The sequence below is a fragment of the Alternaria ventricosa genome (genome assembly GCF_023758065.1).
Source record: "Alternaria ventricosa strain BMP 2768 chromosome Unknown scaffold_7, whole genome shotgun sequence".
NCBI classification, from domain to species: Eukaryota; Fungi; Ascomycota; class Dothideomycetes; order Pleosporales; family Pleosporaceae; genus Alternaria; species Alternaria ventricosa.
This window is the reverse complement of record NW_026055687.1, coordinates 294,003-316,456: the sequence shown is the minus strand read 5'-3', so window position 1 is coordinate 316,456 and position 22,454 is coordinate 294,003. Positions and strand designations below refer to the sequence as shown.

Sequence of the window (22,454 nt, the reverse complement as noted above, 5' to 3'; positions counted from 1 at the left end):
TGCGTTGACGAACCGATAATGAGAGCTCCTGCAGCGCGTAGTATTCCAACAGCAGACGAGTCAAAGCCAGGCTGGTGTCCCTTGTATATTGGGGAGCCATATTGGGTGGGCATATCTGGGGTTTGTCAGCCTCCGGCAAGCGAAGGAGCGTATGTGAAGACCTTTGGTGTTCATTACATCTTTGATACCTACCGCCACCCCATGCAACGGCCCTCTCTGGTCTTCTGGGATCCGATCCAGCTCTTGAGCTTGACGCATAACAAGTTCCCCATCTAAAATTCGATCAGGTTGAGGGATGTTTATACGCAGAGCAAGACTCACCGAGGTGAGCCCATGCTTTTACAACATCGTCTCGGTCGCGGATACGATCGAGAAGAGATTGCGCATATGCCTCGACTGTTGTGGCATTAGTCTTTAGCAGTTCCAGTACTTGCACTGCGGTCCGTGTGTGTAATGCAGCTGATGTTGACATTATAGACGACTTTTCGTGAGGTGCAGTCTGAGGAGGGGTAGGGTACGGGATGATGGACAATTATCCTGCGATAGCGTGCATGGCCGATCCTTATGTAAAGCGATGTCGAAGTCGCTAACGTTGCAGAATGTATGTCATCCTACCGCTTGGAGGATCAGCTGTCAGACCCCACCAATCATGTGAAGTACCTGCTGAGGCTGTCCCCTTCGCCAGATTTTACACAGCTGCAGTTAGCCACGGAAGCGACTAGATTATTAGCTCTCTTTTGTCAGCTCCTGGTGCTGCGAGACATTTGTATCAAGCGAGTAGGAGATTCTGATTGCAAATTTGGGGAGAATCATTGCCTTCTTTCCAGAGCGCCGTATATAATGCAAGTTGTACGATAATACATGGTATACACACGTGCGACAGGCGTTCCCGGTGTGGTCCGTCTAGAAACCTGGAGGGTTGAGTCGTTGACTGACTCTCGTCCATTTTGGCACCTCTGTGGGATGTCAGCGACTGCAATTTCAGAATGTACCCTATCACGGGCGTTCTTGATGCTCCTTCTGCCGCCACGAAGCTCTGTCCCAAAACACTAGAAGTATGCAACTTACTGTGTATTCCCTTTCGATACCTCTTCACCTTACGGTCGAAGACGGTGTATTTGTCCTTGGGCAGCATCTCCGCCTCGGTCGGCATCTCCATCTTCCAGCGCTCCACCTTCTTCATGCTTTGTCCCATACGTCGCAGTGCGGTATCGAGTGTGCCGACCACGGTGTCGACGTGCCGTAGGCGCTCGCGCTGCCTGTACTTCTGATGTCTCGATAGCCGCCATGGTATCTTCCTATGGTTTTGTCAGCATGCAGTTCCAGATATTGAGTCGTGAATGGCAGAAGGTGCATTGGAGCGTTCAATGCGATGGCGACAATGCGCAATTGCGCGGGGTCGACGAATCTGGAAATGTAGAGAGTCGCACCATAATAGACCGCCCGATAGCGGGTTTGTGAGGCGGAAAGGACCAAACATGGTGATGTGCTGGGGTTGGCGATGCTGGACTGCGCAGTCGAAGTCGCGATATTCTTCCAGAGACACTCCCGCGGACTTTCTTGGCGGACGTGCCGATTAGCGTGGGGAAGCTCACCAGTACACCCCACACGTTGTACAGCTTAACACCAAGCTACACTTACGACGATACGAATTACGAATCCTGGCGCCTCTATTTTCGACATCAGTAAAAGCAAGAAAGATTGTACTAGGCTAGATCACGCATCCCAACCTGGGCCACGCGGCGCACGCCAAACACTCTACACGTATACCGACGTACAACCTCATACCTCACCATGTCGTACACATTCTCCATCCTATCGCCTCTCGATGTCCCCCTCTTCACGCACGACTTCGGTACCTCACGGAGCGGCGGCACCGGTGTCGCGAACTATACCCCTGCCGAACGCGCCCTTGTCCCCTTCATCCTACACTCGTCACTCGATATAGTCGAAGAAGTACAATGGGGTCCTTCTACATCCAGTGGTTCCGCGCCCATGTACCTTAAGCACATCGACAAATACCAGAACTGCTTCGTGTCGTGCTGGATCACCGGCGGCAACACACGCTTCCTCCTACTCACAAGACCGCGGGACGAAAGCCTGGGGCTGACAAGTGGAGGTGCTGGAGGCGCGAGGGGAAGTCTAGCGGGTGGAAGAGCTGCTTTGGGAGGAGGTGCTGGTCTATACAATCCGAGTAGCCCAGCCACGGAAGAAGCTGTTAAGAACTTCATGGTGGACGTATACGAGGCATGGGTCAAGACCATCATGAACCCCTTCTTTGCTGTGGGCAATGGCGAAGTCATTAAGAGCCCGGTGTTTAGGCAGAGGGTTGCGACTGCCGCGAAGAAATATCTATGAAGGGAGAGAAAGCATCACGGAATCACCGATTCAACAATGGAGATGACCACAGGCGCGAGGACCCATCTTATACCCGAGAACATGGTGAACGGCACAAGAGCAGTTCAGATTATTGCGACCTTATTGGAGAGTCTCGACCAGACGACTGCTGAAAGGTCTCACTTTCCCTTCGCAGCGACGCAAATCCGAGACAAGGCAATAATAGCGGGAGCCTCTGAGCTAGTTTCAAGCCTTTACACTGAACAGGTGCGTGGCTATTGATCCCCGTGAGGCTATTAGGAGACCTAGCCAAAGTCGATTTCCCGCTTTGTCTGGGTCATGATAGTTGAGAACAGGAGGATCAATATCCTGAGAGCCGATGCGATGGAGTCTCTGTCGCGCACGCATCTTTTGATAAGCACTTTACTGGACTGATATAATGCATTGGGCTTGCGCGCAACCAATCCCCTGTCTATATAGTATCCTAGGTCACAAACAGCTACTAGGTCAAAAAGTGGATACTCGTCGTTTGCGTCTCGGCATTCTGTTTACCTATTATTCAAGGGACTCTACCTGCAAGCCTAAGACGTGAACATAGAGGTCTTACCTTGCTTACGCATCCTCGAATCTGTGGTCACCATGAGTTGCGCCTTTACCTTGGTCCCGTTTGTAATCGCGCAGATCTCTCACTCACCTTCACCTTGTCCAAGCTGGTATATCACCAGTCCATCTACCCACCTTCTCCCGCTCGCAACGAACTCTCTTACCTCACACTATCCAATACCTTTGCCTTAACTTCAACGCGTTGCGACTCTCAGCATGGCATCGCAACCGGGCGAAGTCAGTGCCGCAGATAAACGGTGGCTCACTTTCCGACAAAAGCACGACGCTGAACTCAAGGGCTTCCAACGGCACGCGAATGAGTCTTTTGCCAAATTTCAGGACAACGTCACCAAGGAGCGAGCCATCATTCTCGCAAAGCACAAGAAAGAAGAGGAGGAATTCTGGAACAAGGCAAAGGCGGCAGCGAACAAGGAGAAGAAAAAGGTTGGTAACATGGCTGCCGGATCTAAGACTGCACTCCAGAGTCAAACGAATCGACGCGTAGCTGCTGCACCACCGAGAGCTGCTCCCATCATCAAGAAAACGCCGGCGCCCAGGCCCAAAGCACAATCCATATCCAAGCCAGCGAGCAACACAACCGCACCGGTAGCAGGACCGAGAGACAAGAAGGCCGCTGTCACGATCATTGATCTTTGTTCCGACGAGGATGACGATGACCCAGTGTTACTCAAGGAGAAACCTGCATTACAGATCGCTGGGCAGAAACCTATCGCGAAAGACCTTCCCAGCTTGTCTGGCATCTTCGGAAACGCGGTAAGTCGGTAAATAGCAAAAGCGTTCTTGCCCTAGGCTAATTGATATAGAATACGTCAGAGGCAGAACAGTTAAAGCGTGAACACAATGTCCTCACTCAGCAACCCTCGTACCCAGTTATACAACCGCCGACGCTATGTACAAGTAACAGTAACACTTTCGGTGTGCACGTCTCGAACTCCGTCGCCTCTCAGCATGCGCCGGCAGCTGTTCTCAGTACACAACCGAACCTGGTAGGGGGCGTGGGTTTTGGCAACTGGGCGAATGCGTCTCGCATGCCAGATGCCCGTCAAGGAACAGCATTCAATGTTGGAGGTAGACCATCATCGGCTTCCTCTCCGTGGGCTACCCCCACAGTTTCTGCTTCACAACGCCTACAGTCGACGAGCGGTTTGGCTTCTTCTAGGCTCTCTCAAGCCCATCAGCCAGACAACTTTCAACCGCAACAAAGTGTAGGCCATCAACAAGGCCATTCATCGTTGTTCCGGGAATCAACTTTCCACGGCCTTCCTCGAGACGACTGCGGAGCTTTGCGAAAGGAAGGCCATGCTTACTATTTGAATGGCTCAATTCAGTCTTCGGGGGACCTTGGACGTAGAGACAGGTTTGGTCATGATTCTGTCCCGAATCATGCAATCGAAAGCGTGGAGAGCGACCTTCGTAAATCGGTTTCGAATGGTATGGACACGATGATGCATGAAGCTCCGCGTAGTAAGCTTACTGTCTTCGATCTTATAGTGACTGAACTAACGTATACATAGCTCCATCAAGACCACAGCAGCACACTCCAAACATGTTTCCATCACCTCAAGACACGATCCTCGTATTCACTCAAGAGAGCCCTCGCACCCCAACCGCAGAGCCACTTACCCCTACCACTCCTAAGAATCCCAGCTTCAGAAGGCCATTCCTCCCAGCCAGTGCCACCAAAGACAGTATTGCGGTTGCTAGGGGTGTTCGGGCTGGGTCGCAGGTATCTACTTCTACGCCTACTAATCGCGCCTCGAGTGTTTCGCAAAGTCAACGCGATGCGTCAGTGGTATCGCATACTTCTTTCTCTTCCCGCTCAGGCAGAGGCAAGCGGAAGGTGGTGGATCTCAGCAGCGATGAGGAGAGTGACTATGCCCCGCCGTCTGATGACGAGGAGCCCCAGTCCCCTGTTCTGACGGACGAGGCGCTTAAGAGTGTGAAGAAGCAAACATCTAGGCCGGCGACCAAGAAGGCTAAACTTCCTCCAGCACTACCACCAGCTTTATCATCAAAGGGTGTGTACAACAAGGGAAAAAATGGCTTTGGCTTCACAAGCTTGCAGAAATCGAAACCCAAGGTCAACAGCCAAACTGATGTGGCATTACCGATCACCCCACCGCGTGTGCCCACCAGAAAGCCTCAGCCAACTACACCATCCACACCAACACCTGCGTCTCAGATGTCCAAACTCGTTGCGTTGAGGACTCAAGGAGCAACCGTATCGCGCTCACCTCGAAAAGCCAAACTTGATGCATCTGCAAAGATCACCCAGCTTAGCGAAGCCGAATTACAAACTCGCACCAACATTGCTATCGAGGAAGCGAACCAGCGAGAGGAAGCAGCAACTGAAGCAGGGATCTTCGAGCAAGTCAGAGGTGGCATGCGGGCTATGTCCATCACACCCGCACCTAGCACCGCTGGCAACGCTGCAGAGGACGTAGAAATGCTGGCCGACATTTCCGACTCTGAGACCACATCCCCGAGACACGACGCTGGATTGGACTCATGGACAGACTCTCGCTTCAACGGCGACAGATATCTTGCCAAGTCCCGCGCTGCTCGGCCTATAGTGGAAGACGACGAGGACGACGACTATGATGACCCGGACATCAGTAAGTATAGCGTCATCGACGGCATTATTGTGCATGAGGCGGATCAAGGGAGACTGAGACTGACGGAAGAGCAGGAGAGGCTTATGAGATCAAGAGGGACAGACGGTGGCAGTCGCGCACGTGCAGTGACCGCGGTTGAGATACCGGAGCATGATCAGGGTATGGCCGGGCAGAGTGGGAGGCGCGCAAGAAAGACTATGAGGTGATAAGCACGGCAATGAAGTCATGGGGATTAACTGAGAGCTACGCCTTGTACGATGTACTTTGATTGAGACCTCCCTGTCGCAAGAGGGTTTGGCTCTGGAAATGTCTCTTGCAGAGCAGGCTGTATCGAAGTATCCGTATCTTCGTCTACTCGCATGAAGTTGCGATATGCTTCGCACTAGCTACATTCCATCATTCATCGAAACTTTATACGGTTCTTGCTTAGCTAGTGGTGACAAGAAGCTGGTACACAGTCGCAAATGGTATCACACTCTAACCCATCGAACAGGTCAAATCTCTCTTACGTGAAGGCAAAACGAACAGCCCCCAGCTAGCCAACCCATCCACAGCTTACTCACAATAAAAGCATCCAGATCACCACAGCCTGCAAACAAGGAAATGACGATGCGCCGCAGCTTATCAAAGCCACCGAATCGGCCAAACAGACACACTAGTTCGGTCCCCCGTTCACGCACACGCATCTCCATTCTCCTAAGCTTATGACAGCAAACCGCCCAAACGCCTTCCCAGAACCCGAATCTCGACGCTTCCAAACATCTCATCTACAGTAGTAGTAAACGCCCTAACAATGTCAATAGTAAAAGGCAAAGCTTTTTCGCCCCGCAATGGCTAAGATACCTAGCTCACTAGCTCACGCGACCAGCCAGCCTCATTCAATTAGAAAAACGGACGAGCTCAATCAACCATCTGATCCTGCACACTCGAGCCAAGACGGGGAAACGAGCATCAACGACGCCAGAAAAAAACGGTCACGGTGCTAATACTTTTCAACGGTTTGGCAAGTCGCGCCGAAGATTAACGTTTCAACGTTAGGTTAGCTGTTTTTAGTGCGGAAAGTGGGCTTTACCAACGCGTGACTGGCTGGCTTTAGGTGCCCGGAGTTTTTTTTGGGGGGGGAGTGGAGTAGCTGTTAGCTAGTCTAGCTAGTGATATAGTTGGTTCGGAGTAGTTTAGTTCGCGCTTTTCTAGGTTGGCAGACTTGCAGTGGAGAAGAAGGTCTTGGGAGTTCGGTTCTTCTTGGTGTTAGCAATCGGGGCGGCCGTGAGTGGATGGGATGACGAGAGTCGAAGATGCAGGTTGCGTAGGCGCAGAAGCAGCATTGTGGAAGATTGATCTGGGATACTGCGAGACGGGATAAAAGGCGTTGGCTAGAAGGAAGAATTGTTGCAAGTAGAGTGCGCAGACGGAGAAAAGCATCTGTTTCACACATGAGTATACCAAGAGCCTTGGAACTGCCGTCAGCGCGAAAAGCGAACGATATGTCAGCCCATCTCTGGTTTAGTTTTGACAAGCCAACTAGGCATATCCCGCCCAGTGTGACATGCCCTCCAAGCACCATCGCTGCAACTTCGGAGAGTTTTTCTTACGTTGCTTTGGAAGACTAAGAGGGAGGGGTGTGCCTTTTCCGACTACTCCTAGGTTCGCAACGGTTTTACCGTTTTCTGCGCCTTCGTCGGGGGGTGGTTGGCAGCAGGCAGTTGGGTTGGGGTCCTTTCCGCGCGTACCTCGTCTCGCGTGCCACATGCCACATGCATGCATGGGTAATTTCGGTCTCCAACGGCCCCCAACCGTTCCGGCAATCGTGTCTAAACCGCAATCAGCCTGTTCTGCCCACACACCCCGACAACCGTCGGGTCGCGTCGCGTCGCACAACATTGCATTGCGTTGCCGTCGTGTGCCTGGCCTTCTTTGATACCCTGCCCTGTTGCGTGCGGTGCGCCCCCCTCGCCCCTTACTACCCACACCTTACCCACTCTGAAAAGCAAATCACCCTTGTTGTGCCTGAGCTGGGTAGTCAGGCACCAGGCACGCAACGCGTAGACATGAGTGGTATTCAGCCACGCGAGACCAGGCTCTCCCGGCCTGTCACTTGTCCGCCTTCCGCTTTGCAAACGTATGGGGGAGGGATGTCCCTAGGGGAGAGTATCGACCGAACGACTATCGACGTGATTTATTTGTCTCGGACAATATCACGTCGAGCATGCATGGAAAGGCTTGCGTGCCGTGCCGCTGTAAGTGATCGTGACTGGCTGCTGGGTGGTTCATGTGGGTTCTCTTCTCGTTCGGTGCTTTGAAGGATTGCGGGCGAACTGGTCAGCTGGCTGCATCTGGGATGCATCCTCCGGGTCTCTCTCGATGATACACAAAACGCCTCTTTCAAGGTTTGGAGGAAGGCAATTTACGCTGGACTTTTGCCGGATTGTAAAACGCTCGCAAGAGATCACTTAATGTAAGACTGCATGTTTGTTTTTGAAGTGTCTATTATATGTCCAGGGTAGCAACAACTAGCCCATCTACCGAATACTCAAAAACAATGCGCAATATAAACATATCCGAAGACGCAATCATAGCCGACAAGACTCCTTCCTCATGCCATAGACAGCGTTCTGAGTCATGCTTTTAGATGCTTCCGTGTCTCTTTTTACCGCAGGCGCCAAAGCCCATTCGCACAAAAGACGATCGCTCAACACGCTTTAAACACACAAGAAAGAACAGACCGAAAACCGACCGAGAATGTCGCAAGAGATCATAACTTGCCGACGGGTATCAAGACGGTGGTGGGTGGCCGAGATGTATCGAAAAGAGAGAGAAGCAGTCGTCGGCAGATGAACGACCAGTCTGAAACCCAATACAGCCATGATGAAACATGGGTGTAAGCAACAGCCGGGCCTGTCGCGAAGGATTTGGTGCCGAGTCGAAAAGGGTTGTCAACCCCGGTCGTTCGTAGGGGCTCCCTGCAAGTGCCGAGAAAGTGGGTCAACGGGGCGGCTGCCTGCAACCAGGGCATCCGTTTGGAGCATGTGGCCTGAGACTTCTTAAGGAGAGCCATCGCGCCTCGCCTTCTTGCTCTTCTCGATTCTCTCGTTCCACCGTCTCTTTCCAACGCGAGTCTCGAAATGTGGGGCTACTTGGGTCACATCTTGACCTTGGCCCATCATGCTACTTCTCATCTTGTTGCGGTAGGCATCAACTGTTGATAAGGTCAGTAAAACGTTCTTCTTTACGCCAAGCCATTGACTTACGAGACTTTTGCAGAAACAATGTCCTTCCTGCGAAAACACGACTCTGGCTCCAGCTCATGCGGTAACCAAGATCATTGAGCGTAATCTCCTTCGACCGCTTCGCACGAGTAAGACGCGGCTTCGGCACACGGGTCTCGCCATCCAGCGTTGGAACAGGCACAACAGTAGAACCAGCCAGAGGGAAGCTCGGGTCGCTCTCAACATCAGGCTCATCAGCAAAGACCTTGCTGCCACGGGGACTGGCAGGTGGAGAGGTCATCTGCATGGCAAAGTAGCTACGAGGGAATACCGAGTTGGACTTGCGGTAAGAGTCTGGCATCTCCTCCATCTTGACCGTGTCGAGAGTAACTCGCACGCGAACCCTAGTTCCTCGTTGCGCATCATCTACAAGGATGAATTTGCGGCGCTTCGAGTCGGGTAAGTCGCCAAACATGGCTAGCTTTCGCTCTTCTTCGTCTTGCTCTTGCTGCTTTGAAACTGGCACGCCCGCTGCGTGCGATGGAGGCGGAGGGTGGCTCAGGCTGTCGTGGATTGGCGGCATGCCGCTGGAGCCCGCGACGGAGTCGCTCGATGGGTAATTCGGGTAGAAGCTCTGAGCGGGCCGCCCGTCGGTAGGTGATGATGATTGACCGTTTGGCGCTTGGTGATGGTGAGTGTGTGATTCACCGTATTCATTGGCTGTACACAAAGAGAGTTAGCTTGCACGTCCAAATATGTCTTGACTTCCCGTCCTGCGCTGCTGAACCAAAAACATGCGTAACTATCGGGTGGGTATATATGCAAGCATGCATGGGGCAGTGGTATCGAAGGGGTATTACATCAAGGTGTATGTAATGTACATGGAGAAAGAACGACAGAGGTATCATTTAACAGCCAACAAACAATCGCGCCTTATCACATCACATCTGGTGAAACATACCGCTAACGTCATCTGGTCCTCCGTGAGGCCCTCCAGGCCCATCATGGTGATGGTGCATCTGAGGGCCGCCCATGCCCATGTTCGGTTGTCGGGGCGGTGCTGCTAATCCGGCAGAGTTGGGAACACCAGGAGCACCTGGTCCACCTGGTCCAGCCATGTGGTTGCCATGGTTAGCCGATTGGGCTTTCCTTGTGGTCATCTTGGCCATTCTGCGCACGCGTCGGCTCCTTAGTCGGGGGTCTTGGTTGCTGTTCCTCCAGCTGTCGACGGCGCGCTGGATGAGACCACGCTTTCCGCGCAGGCAGGGGTTCAACTGCGCTAGAGCCCAGCCGACGGTGTTGCATTCAGTCTCGTAGTGAAGACGGTTGCCCTTGTATTGGTCCTTGGCGCAGCAAGCGCGAGGGTACACGCAGTTCTCGGTCTTGAAGTCTTGCGGCAGCTCGTCAACGTTGATAGACTCGACATCGCAGCGGATGGTGTACTCCATCTTGACTCTGTCGCGGGAGTACTCAAACGCGATCCATTGCACACCATTCTGGTCTTGTCGCACAACAAGGGGAGTGGTGGCAGGAATAGGACCAGGCGCGGCATTAGGGTTGACGTTGGGTCCTCCGGGAGGGCCAGCGTGCATGTTGGGGGTGCCGACGGGAGGGCCTTGAGGCGGAGCTTGAGGCGGGCCGAGTCCTGACGGTGGCCGTTGAAGTGGCGTCTGCGACATGCGCGACTTGGGGCTTCCCGTCATTCCAGGAGTTTGGGGATGATGCTGCTGATGTTGTTGTTGCTGGTGCTGCATCTGCTGGTTTTGCTGGTGGGACATGAGCAGCGATTGCGTCGCCATTGGTTGCTGTGGCGCACTTGAAGGATGCTGCTGGTAGGGTGACTGTTGGGGAACTGGCGCCGAAGCATAGGGTGTGTAGTACATTGATTGAGGCATCTGGCTGGGCGGTTGTCCATAGATTGGCCGGCCGTGCTGGTCGTGCTGTGGAGACTGAACAGATGCTGGTGAGTTTGACTGCGGGGTGTGGTATGAGATCGGAGGATATCCGCCCCTGTTCATTGTTGCGGCCGCCATGAGCTCTGGGGTTTCTGCAGATTGTTAGAATTCCATTTTGCGCCGGGGTGATATACGACGGGGGCATCCAAGTCGAGGCGTCATTAATGCGCTGGGCGCATGGACAAACGCGTGGTGATTTGTGTACACAAAAACAAAACATACCTGAGGACGAGTAGTTACTCGGCGCACTGTTGGTGCTGTAGGGGCTCTGGTGGTGCTGGGAGTAGTAGGGCACCTCTTGCTGCTGTTGCGGCGGTGGGGGGCCTTGGATCTGCTGGATGTAGGGCGATTGGTGCTGCGGCGGGCCCTGGGGGTTTGGGTGCTGTGGTGATGGGTAGTGGCCCTGTGCAGGACTCTGAGAAGGCACCGACTGGTGGGGAGAGTCGGGATGGTGCTGGTGTTGATGTTGTTGATGGACTACACCAGGCCTAGGGTGGTGAACAGGAAGGTGACTAGGCGGTGGCAAGCCCTGAGCCGAGTGGGGATGATGCTAAGAAGACAGCCAGTCAGTAAGGCTGCCGGGGCAAACAAAAGATAAAAAGCAAGCGTCGACTTGACGTGCTGTGGTGGTGATCGGGGCAGGGAGTGCAAGCAAGTGAGAGGTGGGGGTGCGGGTCGCTGTGGTTGGCTGGGCGGCTAGGGTGTAGCGACGGATGTGCAGCAGCAGCGTGGTAGGCGAGGGGCAGGGTCTGGAAAAAGACAGGACGGTAGGGTATAGTTTATAGGATGGGAAGGTGCGACTAAAGAAAGCAGGGCGGGACTTCGCAACGTTGACAACACAGAGCGGACCAGCGGTGGGAGCGGAAGGCTGCTAGGATGGCAGGGATTCCGCTGCTGGTAGGGTGCGTGACAAGAGGCTTGGACTGGCTTCAGAGGAGACAAGGAAAGCTTTGGCAAGTGCGACAGGGGAGGCGGGTTTTGGGTAGCAGGGCTGCTTGGCGGGAAGGGCATACCATGTAGGCAGAGACGCGCCGGAGCTGGGGTAACTCGTTGCGTGTGGCCGCGACGTGCAGTGGCTGCTGCAGCATGCAAAAAGCGCGAGGGTGAAGCTACCAGCGGCGGTGACGGGTTTAGGGAAGGGTTCTGCGACGCGCACGACGAAACTCCAACGGTCGAGGGTGCGGCAGGGCCGATCAAGGTGGCAGCGAGCGAGGGTAGCGAGTGTATGGGATGATGCAGGTGGTCGAGCGTGGTGGTAGGGGGTGCAAGGAAGCAGAGGCAACTCACCATCTTTTGCGACGCTACAGGCGCCGGGTCTTCCTTATACTTGCGGGCCCTATCTGGGATTTTTGGCTGCGACATTGTTATTATTGCGCGGTGGTAGACGTCGAAGGATCCGGGCTGCGAGGGTCCGGGCGCAGCGGTGGACGAGGGTTGGGGAGCGATGCAGTAGCGTGGCCTGCGCAATTTCACGCGCAGAGCAGGTGGCGCTAGCGACGTCTAGGGAAAGGCAGCGAGGAGAGTCTGCAAAGGCGGTGGGAGGGCCGAGGGTGGAGTCGGTCGTTAAATCAACCTGGAACAGCCACCTCCCTGCTCTGCTGCACGCTCGGACGGAGCAGCTGTTTCGAGCGCCCAAGCCGCGGATGCGAAGGGGCCGGGATCAGGGATCGCCGGCGGAATAGCCCTGGTCGATGGCGATGTCGTCGCGGTGGGTGGGTGCTGGTGCTGCTGCGAGGATGGGGCTGCTGTTTGATGGAAAAGGCGCGTCGTCTTGCTGCCCGCTGTCGCGTCCGGTGGAGCACGTGACGGCTGGGTTTTGGCTGGGTGGGCCCTTCTAGAGTTGCTGCCCAGAGGAAAAGACAGTCGAGCTAGCCTTCAGCAATGGACTCAGGACTGATAGCAGCTGCCGTCATCGCCTGCCCAGCTGTCGGTTTGGGCCATCGCGCCTGCCCCGTCGCATGCTCTCGCGTCGCCCCTGCCTCGCTCGGCTAAATCCTCGAGATGGCAGTCGCGACCCCGCGGTACCTCCCTCGCACCCATGGCGCACCTGGCGTCTTAATCCGGCCTGCTATAGCTCGCACACGATGCCACCTGCTACTTCTGCCATTTCATCTCGCCCAGGGCACTCTGTGCTCCGCCCGCCGCTGCTCTGACGCGTCCTTCGAGTCCAATTCACCGCCGCTAGTCGACCGTTTTAGCAGTTGCACCACCCAGCCCAGCGCCCCGCCGTCTCGCACGCCATTGGACCGTCGCGCCGGTGAGCAGACGCCCAAAACGGCTCACCAGCATGTCTCTTTGTGCCCCCAACGTCGCCCGCTGTGACTGGCCGATGCACGCCCGCAGCCTCCAATCGCCATCGAGGCCTGATCGGCACCGCCATGCCTGATGCTGCCACACGGAGATGCTTCTCGGGAAACGGGTCATGGGCTGCCTGCTCAAATCGCCGCTGATCGGCCCTGGGACGTCGGGTTCGCAACCTCTGCGGAGCCATGCCACCGAGCAAACTGCTGCTTCAGGGGCCGCATCGTGGCAGGACCGCCTTCAATGCGCCAGTCAGCCCTGCCATCCAATTGCTGCTGTGGCTATTCCCAGTAAAATTGCCCTCATGCTCAACGCGAGCAACACGCGTCGATAAACTCCGCTACACCATCCGGGCGAATAGCTGCTTAGCCCATCGCGATAGCAATACACGTCTGCAGCCGTCTCGGTGCATTTGCTCCATCGCTTCCGGCGTCAATTCAATGCTGTAATGCCGTGCCCTTCTCGGACGTCTCAAGCCTGCTTCTGCGCGCTTGTCCTCAAGTATCACATGCGCACTGAAACACGAGACGCGACCAACACAAATACCTTGTTCCGTTCGACATGTCTCGCTGCCAGCCTTCGAGAAGATCGCGTTGGAAAAAGCGCGCCGTTCCATGTTGTGAGCATTACCCTCCCTGTCACGATTGGCATGGGACCTGGGCTTGTAAAAGTTCCGAGCGAGGCGTTCGCAGTGCGGAGAAACCCTGGGAGCACGCTTGCTGGCCTTGTTCACGACAAGGGAGATAGGTCAGGTACCGAGCGACCATCAACTCTATTCTGACGCCGCCCGCTACATTTCGATACAACACAACACTTGGTGACTACCTTCGTCGCCCAACTCGCGGCGCACAAGGGCGCGCGCATTCAGTCTCCCACCGTCAGCATGCGCATCCACTGCGGATTTGGCAATTCAAAATCTTCACTGCCAACTTTGTGCAAGCCGAACTCCTCCTGAACACCCTCAGGCGGCGCCTCTTCACGCTTTGACGATTAGCCACGCTTGCACTAGTTGCACAAGATGTGGACATGGCCATGTCGATCTTGTCAGCGAAAACGATGCCGTGTTACATCGGGTTGCTCTTCTCACTCCACCCATATGTAATGATTAGCTGTGTGTCTCCGCAACGTGGTGCAAACACGGCTGACGGCGACGTGCATGACGGCCAAGGTCAGCTGGGGTGGCTCGTCGACATTCTCGCGCGTCGCCCGCCGCCAGGTTCTACAACAGCCTCCAACTCCGTTCGTGGTGTCGCTTCCATGATAACCGTTGAACAAGAAAGCTCTGTCACGCCCAATATCGCGAGGGCGTCATGGTTGTTGCCTTCGCGTACGGTTATTTGGTTGACAGGCCATCGTGTTGGCCAACCACATTGTGCACACCGTTGTCCGCTCGCGGGAAGCAGGGATACATGCCTGGGCATCAACGGTCGACGATCACAAGGGACAAGGTGCGCGACGCTACCGTACATGGATCCGACTCGTCCCGCAAGTCTCTCGCCCACCGCCAGCATTGCACACTGGATGATGCTGCACACCACCGCTACCACTACCGCGTATTCCCGATTCGTGATTTCGCGCGTGGAAATAACGTCACATAAAGCTACCATGAGATGCGAAGTGCGGTCGCAGGCCCCGATGGTTCATCTACCGAAGGTTCTCTGCTTATTGACTGACCGGGGAGCGATCGGCAGGTGAGCCCCATCACATCGAGTATTTTTACATGATCAAGTTTTCTCCGCTCGCGGCAGCTGTCGTGTCGAATAGGTTAGGCAGCTGTGATGGGCCTAGGCCTGCATTTGCTTATTGCAACTCTATCGGCAGATATCAATCACATTCAAAGAAGCGATGCAGGAATGTCTATCAGATTGTGCGATAAGATCTTGATGCTGGCGATGCGAGCTCCAGTCACCCACCCGGCTGGAAGATCTCCAGGCCCCCTCGACCTTGCTTCCCGCATCCCTTGAGGGTCGTGGTGTCTATCCGACATCTGTTTCCCGGGGTATATCATGAGTGGGCTCCAGGCAAGCATTGTGCCGAACACGAGTACGCGCCCAAGATGCCGCAGTGCCACAAGTTTCGCAATTTGGGAGTGAAGGACTAGACCTTCTCGTCCTGCTTTGAAATCGCCATTTCTCCAGCCGAGCCTTCACTTGCGAACGTTACTGCATAAGCGGCATTTCTGACAGGCGACAGCTTTGTTCTCATTGGCTCAAGGAGTACTCTCCTTCTGCCGGCTTTAATCATGAGACGGAGTGACCCGTGCCATCCCAGTCGATATCATCGAGCTGCAACAAGGTCCGGCCGGTCTCCCGTCCTTTCCCTGTTCTCACCAGGCCTTGCGGCGGCACTGATTCGAGCGGACACTTGTGGAAAGGATTCGACATGGGCTGATGGATGCAGCGTCACGTTAACCGCTGTTTTCCATGATGTCAGTCAGCGCTAGCTCCCGATGCACTGCATCAAGCTACCACCCTACTGTGCGAATTGGCCGCCTCGGCTTATCAGCCATCTAGGCCCAGCCTCTTCGATATTCTCGATGGAGAAGCCACAACAACATACACATCGAAGGACGGTGTAATCCCGCGTTCTATGTTTATCTGTCGCCTTTATCCAAGCAGCTTGTAACATATTGATTTAATGACGCGTGTTTTGATTCTACGACGCATTCCTCCGAGGCGCGTGACTGGAATAGCAACAGTCAGTTCCATATGCGACCCACAACCGAGCCTTCTTGATATGCGCTTGGCAAAGTATCAGGAGATGGGCTTCTCGGTGGAATTCTTGGTGGCTGGCATGTCGATATCATGCGGGTGATGGCTCTATCTCGGCTCAAATGCGCTCGGTCATACATTCAACTTCTTCCGGATCTTACATGACACTGTCACTGGCGCCGATTTGGCTCACGATACCCGTACATGAGTTGTCGGCATACAAGCTGGTCGAGAGATTGCTCTTGCAAAGCATCAGTACGTGCATCCATATTTGGTCCTAGAATCAGCACTGCATGAGGTGCATTGCATTAGAGATTGGGACCATGCGAAGTCGGCCCTTCTGTCAGATGCAGTCCGCCTTACGCTGCAGAAAAAAATAACTTTGAGGCTTGCCAGACTGGAGCTGTGTGCGTACTCCAGTCGCAGTACGACTTGTAATTGGCCCTGGCTCGCGTTTCACGATCTTAGTATCCTTCTAGCGGCCTTCTGGAAGGAAGCGGTGACCATTGTGCTCGCCCAATACTCCATGCTTTTTCGCGAACTCGAGTCAAGAGCTTTGACGCAACAGCCTTGCAACTGCATGTACGCTTGCTCTGTTCATGCGCAGTTTCCCATATCGTCATTTCAAGTCTAACTGGAGGGCCTTCGTCAAGTCATCTCGGCGCAACCGAGCATCGATTGATGGCAGAATTAAGTGATCACGATCTGCAATCTCCTCCGTAAGCTCGTTCGGTGCACGTGAAGTGAACAAAGCGCCGAGCTCAGCCTCCTTTTGGCTGCGTCTTCTTCATGTCCTTCTCCTTGCTGCGCATAGCACATCCAGAGCGCTGAACGCGACCACAAACGAGAACCGGAACTACATCCCCATGCGCCACGTGTAGCGTGTAACAGCAGATCGGACTCGAATAATCCCAAAGGACTGGTTTCACGACATTGAACCTAGTACAGCAGCCCCGAAACTTACACAGATATATCGTCACTCGAAATAGCTTTGGGACCACCACGTACCGCTGATACTTCTGCGCCTTCGGAACATGCGAAGACCTGCGAGCCGACGCATAGCGCATAGTTGTAGTGTATGCGATGCAATTGTCGGATTGAAGATACCGAGATCTCATGAAACGTTGACATGTTCGAGAAGATGCTCAGACTGGTGTTTCAAGATCGCGTCCCGCATTGACAGCCGGGCGCCTCCAAACTCAAACGATCGAGGCTAACATCTCTCTCGCCAACAGCCTTGTATTTCACCTAGGATCTGGTTTCCTGGGCTCCCTCGTCTTGTTTCAACCTGGTCGTACGACCTGGCAATTATGGATCGGTTGTCGCGCTGGGAGCATCTTGCAAGTCAAAGATGTCACAGTCCAGTCTCTACAAGCAGCAACATCCTTCCGGAATGCCGTTGGTGGGAACTCATCAGGCTTAAGATCAGGGTTTTCTGATTAACAGCACGTCGCATGCGCGTGCCGCTGAGAACGCCTTCATTGATAACAACAACCGGTGTGCCACTCTTGACATGCGCAGCGGAGGAATGTCCCGGGTTGGAACACTCGCATTGCGCCGCATGAAGTTTGAACGTTTCGAGATACTCGGTCCGCTTGCTCCATTCTGGATGTTGAATCGGAAGAGTAGTCGTCAGTGATTGCCTGATTTCGACTGACAACACCATGGCCGCTCCCAACCACCTGTGCAGCTTGATAACCTTTAACGGCTCAAACCATCTGATCATCGACCCTCGCAGTCGGTACCATCGAGACTGTAGTCCTCATCAGATCTCAACGCTCTTTACCCTATCGGCCCACCTATTGACGCGTCACACTGCGGCTTACTATACATGCGATTGCTACCCAAGATCAGCAATAACCTGCCGTTGTTCTAACCGTCCGCCATGATCCGAGAGAGATCCAGGCCTCGTAACGACTGCTCAAAAGCAAGTGAGGCGTGAAGCGAAACGCAAGTGTGCGGGGAACATAGATGAGCTGGCAGTCATCCCGTTGGCCAATTTTGCTCACAGGATGTTCCTGGTCCACGGGAGGAGCAAGGGAGGGCCAACTACCGGGATTGTCAGTGGCCTAAAGCAACTTGTTCTGAAGCAAGCCCAACTTGCGCCTCCAACCAGTCACAGGTTGGGCAAGGGTAGTAAACCGCAAGTCCGGCACCAGAGATAACTAGAATACCTGATTGGAAACTTTCTTCGCCACAGACTACTGCAGTGTTGAGGTGGGGGAGTTACTGCCTTGGGCGTTTCGAAGTCACGGACTGCATTGCGATGCACTGGAGGGGAAGCCTCGTCATTACAGTCGTCGGCCTCATTGCCCCGTTACAGAGTCGTCAGTATGAACAGCTGATGCGTGCAGCCATGACCGGCTCCGCGAACCTTTGGTGGTCTCGCCAGACCTGGTGAAGATCAGACTTGCTGGGTGTCAGCTTAATGTGGGCCGCGGAGGGCTTCCCCATACAAATGGTGCTCAGGATCGATGACTGATCGCTGAATCCAGGGCGGAAGGGAGGCCCAGTAAGTGCCCATTCGATCCGCACTGGGAGCCGAGATGCTCTGCACAGCGGTGCCTTGATCAGAGAGGCGATGAGTACCAGCAGTGCCAGCTGTTGACGTACAAGGGCGTGTCCTGTCCTGTCCTGTCCAGAGGAAAGCCCGACGTTTACTGAGGTCATGGCCACGTCTCCCTAGTCACTACTCTTGTTTTCCGGAGCATTCTCTCCAGCCGGGTACCAGACCAGCTATCCCATCACGGCCCAATGCCTACGATCAGTACGAGCGGGAGATCCAGTACGCTTCCATGAATTAAGGGCAAGACCAGATCGTCGTTATCCTACGGTCTGAGCCCTTGGACATCTACGTCCACCATACCTCACGGAGATCCTACCATGGGGGCCACTCCCAACACCTCATGGCCGCCGTATCCATGTCCCACACCCGCCTCGTCCGTCATCCTCACTTCCCTCGGGCCTACCATCGACTTGAGGGCAACTGCTCCGCCGAGCTCAACACCGTGGTTAGACGAACATGAAGTTGATACCTGGGCAAGGAGGCAGAGGACAACAATGGACAGGCTCGTGCTACGTACAGTACCACGGTCTCTCTTGCGAAATGAGAAGCGAAATGAGGGTGCTGCGGAGTACGATACACAAATGGTGCAGCTGCCGCAGGTATGCGAGGCTGCAACGATACTTTGATACGTGGAACATCCAGACGGTGAGGTCGTACGCTGTATAACTCGCGCTCCACTCATCGCTGTATGGGCATTGGGATGTTATCAAGGCACGCGTCTCGTTTTCGTAACACACGACACATGCGAGACGTCTGCCTTGATAACATCCCAATGTCCATACAGCGATAAGTGCGAGCTTGGTCGTCTTTACGGCATACGTCCCCACCGTCTAGAGTACACTGGTTGAATGTAAATATCTTAAGCACGTGTACGAACAGTAAACCAACTCATGACAACCTTGAAAATCTTTACTGCCATGATGAAATACTTGCTGCGTAGTTACATATTTTTATTCGTTTCCTCGTGGGCTACTCCGCAGGAAGACGTAAAACGCCACAATTTAGTATGTGTGCGTGACACTGGTATCTGGCAACATTACTTGTTTTCATCTCATATCTTGTGATGTTGCGCTGCACAAGACTTCGGGAACTCGACCGTATACTGCGAGCGAGATTGTGTGTGGGTATCGGCGCAGATGGTTGACGCATACCAGATGCAATTGAACAGCACGGCGCAACAACAAGTCGCAGGAAGAAGGCGTGTACGCCAGCCATAGATGACCTATTTCAGAATGGTCCCCAAAAGTGCTTGTGACGTCGTGTGAAGCCTTGTGGTTGTGGCTTTTTGTTGTTGTACTTGCCTCGATATTTCACACATTGTAACCACAATGACACATGAAAAAAAAATCCAGCTCAACACCACATCCTGAACCGAGCATCACAATTCGTAAATTTCACATCTCCCCGGTTCTATATACATCTCAACTTTTTTTCTGCAAACAAAAACATCACTCCTTCGCCTCCCCCTCCGGCTCCTCAAACTCCACCAACGCAGTCCCCGCCTTACACAAATCACCTTTACCATGAACAATGCGCTTGACCACACCATGACTCGGACTCCTAATCACAGTCTCCATCTTCATGCTCTCGATAACAACAAGCGCCTGGTCCTTCTTGACCTCCTGACCCTCTTCGACTTCTACTCTGAGGACCTTGCAGGGCATGGGGGCAAGGACGCTGTTGGCCACGTCCTTGACGCCGAGCGCCTTCTTTGTCCACTCTGGCATTGCGAGTTTGAGGCGGTACTGGCGACCGAGGTGGAAGAGGGTGAGGCGGTCTTCGTCGCGGATGAAGGTTGTTGCTAGGCGGGTGTGGGGATAGAAGGATGTGAGTGTGTTGGTGGAAGGGGAGAAGGTGGATGTGACGTTGCTGTATGTCTTGTCGCCGACGCTGATGTCGAATTGCTGGGGGCTGGTTTGGCGGATGCTGACTTTTGTTGCTGTGGCTTCGCCTTTGCCGTCGGCGGGGGTCTCGATGAGGTTGAACTCGCGCTGCTGGTATGAGCTGCTGAAGCCGAATCCTACGGCTGTTACGGGCGGTCCGGTCCATACGTCTCCTCTTGATGCTGAGATCTCTTGGAGCGCGAGGCCAAGGGCGGCTTGTGCGTAGACTTCTGGTGCTGGGGCTTCGGGTGTGAAGAGCTCGGCGTGGTGTTTTTGGATGTATCCTGTCTCTACGTCGCCGGCGACGAAGTCTGGGGAAACACACATGCGCTTGATGAACTCGATGTTTGTTATAGGACCGGCGACTTCGTACTCTTCTAAGGCAGCCCGAAGCTTCTGGATTGCAGCCTCGCGTGTCGGACCTTGAACGATGAGTTTGGAGATCATGGGGTCGTAGTGAGAGGATACCTCGTCACCAGCGATGAAACCAGAGTCGATACGAACGGTGGACGTAGGGGTCGGTGTCTTCAGGTGGAGCAAAAGACCAGAGTCGGGAATGAAGTTCATGTCTGGGTTCTCGGCGTAGATGCGCGCTTCGATGGCATGACCCCTCTCCTTGATCCTCTGTTCAATCTCCTGTTGGGTAAGAGGTAGCTTCCCGCCCTCGGCAACGATAAGTTGCCATCTCACAAGGTCCTCACCCGTCACCATTTCTGTGACAGGGTGTTCGACTTGCAGTCTTGTGTTCATCTCCATGAAGAAGAATTCGCCCGTCTCGTTGTCAAAGATGAACTCGACTGTGCCCGCTCCTTCGTATCCAACTGCAAGTGCAGCTTGTCTCGCCTTCTCCCAAATGTCCTGCCTGATGGCCTCATCCAGATGCGGTGCTGGTGACTCTTCCAGGATCTTCTGATGCCGGCGTTGTATACTGCAGTCTCTCTCTCCAAGCGCAACGCAGTTGCCATGCTTGTCGGCGAAGACCTGGACTTCGATGTGACGAGGCGTGGTGATGTACTTCTCCACTAGCATGACTTCGTCGCCGAAAGAATTCCGCGCCTCTGATTTTGCCGACGCAAGTTGGTCGAAGAACTCGGCTTCGGTGTTGACGATGCGCATGCCCTTGCCGCCGCCGCCCTTGACAGCTTTGAGGAGTACGGGGTAGCCGATGCTCGCGGCCTGTTCTTTAAGGTAGGCTGGGTCTTGTTCGGAACCGTGGTAGCCTGGGATACAGGGAACGCCGGCTTTGGTCATGATGTCCTTGGACTCACTTCCATGTGTTAGGCACGACCTCTGCAGTATATGCTGATCACCTACCTCTTGCTACCCATGGACTCGATTGCTTGCCATGGCGGTCCGATGAATGTGAGGCCAGCCTCTGTACATTTTCTTGCGAATGTAGGGTTCTCGCTCAGCTATCTTCCTGTTAGCCTTATTCCACCTCGTCGTGTACATGAGCCCTTACAAAGCCGTAGCCCGGATGTATACCCTGGCAGCCTTGTTCTTTTGCGATCTGTATTATGCGATCTCCATCAAGATATGCGGAAGGGTCTCCAAGGTTTACGGCGTATGGGGAGCTCAGCGCGTGTTGCGATCGAGCATCTGGGTCGGTAAAGAGGGTCGTGGTTTTGATGCCGTATTCCGAGGCTGTTCTTCCAACTCGTCTAAAGCCGGATTAGTTATGATGTTACGAGTTTCTGTCGGGAATCTCACAGTGCGATCTCTCCCCGATTTGCTATGAGGACAGAAGTAAGCGGTTTGGCAGCGGGCGTAATGGTAGAGTTGTAGCGGGCGCCATTGGTAGCAAGAAGCTGGCGCGAGAGGTGAGTGGACTTTCTAAAGGCACGCATGGTCACAAATGGGTATATGGAGCAAAAAGATTGATTGAACAACTACAGAAGCACTTTGTTCGTGGCATGGCGGAAGGAAGTTTGGGGAGCCTCGGTGTTGTTAAGCCGCGTGGAGCCGTTCGCGGGGAAGGCGCGCTTCGTGTTTACTGTAGCAAACAGTTGCGGAAGTTGCATCTCGGGCCCCTCGATGGGGAAGGAGCCTATGGCGACATCTGGAGTGGCACGGGCAGTCACACATGCCGAGTTGTCTTCTCTCCGCTGGTCTCGACTGCCTCGAATTGGTTGCTTGGTGTTGCGCTGATGGCCACCGTGCACTCAGGGAGGAGAGGAGCGCTCTGCACGCCCGCGTCATACCCTTACTCACCCCGACTGCGCGACTCGACTCGACCCTACGCCCCAACCACGCAGA

General features: G+C 54.3%; 6 protein-coding genes across 6 annotated transcripts; 3 read left to right on the top strand and 3 right to left on the bottom strand.

The window, feature by feature from the left end:
- Nucleotides 1–903: 903 nt before the first annotated feature.
- J4E93_004857 (uncharacterized protein) lies at nucleotides 904–1,480 on the bottom strand (the record flags this gene model as incomplete). Its single annotated transcript, XM_049342782.1, has 3 exons — nucleotides 904–956; nucleotides 1,069–1,298; nucleotides 1,431–1,480. 3 exons carry the CDS (start codon nucleotides 1,478–1,480, stop codon nucleotides 904–906), a joined length of 333 nt encoding a protein of 110 aa, XP_049199782.1.
- A 314-nt stretch (nucleotides 1,481–1,794) lies between these two features.
- J4E93_004856 (uncharacterized protein) lies at nucleotides 1,795–2,358 on the top strand (the record flags this gene model as incomplete). The annotated part of the gene is made up of 1 exon (XM_049342781.1): nucleotides 1,795–2,358. The coding sequence occupies one exon, from the start codon at nucleotides 1,795–1,797 to the stop codon at nucleotides 2,356–2,358; it is 564 nt and encodes a 187-aa protein (XP_049199781.1).
- Nucleotides 2,359–3,156: 798 nt separating this feature from the next.
- J4E93_004855 (uncharacterized protein) lies at nucleotides 3,157–4,120 on the top strand (the record flags this gene model as incomplete). Its single annotated transcript, XM_049342780.1, has 2 exons — nucleotides 3,157–3,714; nucleotides 4,034–4,120. 2 exons carry the CDS (start codon nucleotides 3,157–3,159, stop codon nucleotides 4,118–4,120), a joined length of 645 nt encoding a protein of 214 aa, XP_049199780.1.
- Nucleotides 4,121–4,507: 387 nt separating this feature from the next.
- J4E93_004854 (uncharacterized protein) lies at nucleotides 4,508–5,782 on the top strand (the record flags this gene model as incomplete). The annotated part of the gene is made up of 1 exon (XM_049342779.1): nucleotides 4,508–5,782. The coding sequence occupies one exon, from the start codon at nucleotides 4,508–4,510 to the stop codon at nucleotides 5,780–5,782; it is 1,275 nt and encodes a 424-aa protein (XP_049199779.1).
- A 2,835-nt stretch (nucleotides 5,783–8,617) lies between these two features.
- On the bottom strand, nucleotides 8,618–12,099 carry J4E93_004853 (uncharacterized protein; the record flags this gene model as incomplete). Its single annotated transcript, XM_049342778.1, has 5 exons — nucleotides 8,618–8,772; nucleotides 8,825–9,502; nucleotides 9,744–10,829; nucleotides 10,960–11,119; nucleotides 12,025–12,099. 5 exons carry the CDS (start codon nucleotides 12,097–12,099, stop codon nucleotides 8,618–8,620), a joined length of 2,154 nt encoding a protein of 717 aa, XP_049199778.1.
- Nucleotides 12,100–19,763: 7,664 nt separating this feature from the next.
- On the bottom strand, nucleotides 19,764–22,045 carry J4E93_004852 (uncharacterized protein; the record flags this gene model as incomplete). Its single annotated transcript, XM_049342777.1, has 4 exons — nucleotides 19,764–21,465; nucleotides 21,513–21,610; nucleotides 21,661–21,859; nucleotides 21,909–22,045. 4 exons carry the CDS (start codon nucleotides 22,043–22,045, stop codon nucleotides 19,764–19,766), a joined length of 2,136 nt encoding a protein of 711 aa, XP_049199777.1.
- Nucleotides 22,046–22,454: the final 409 nt, after the last annotated feature.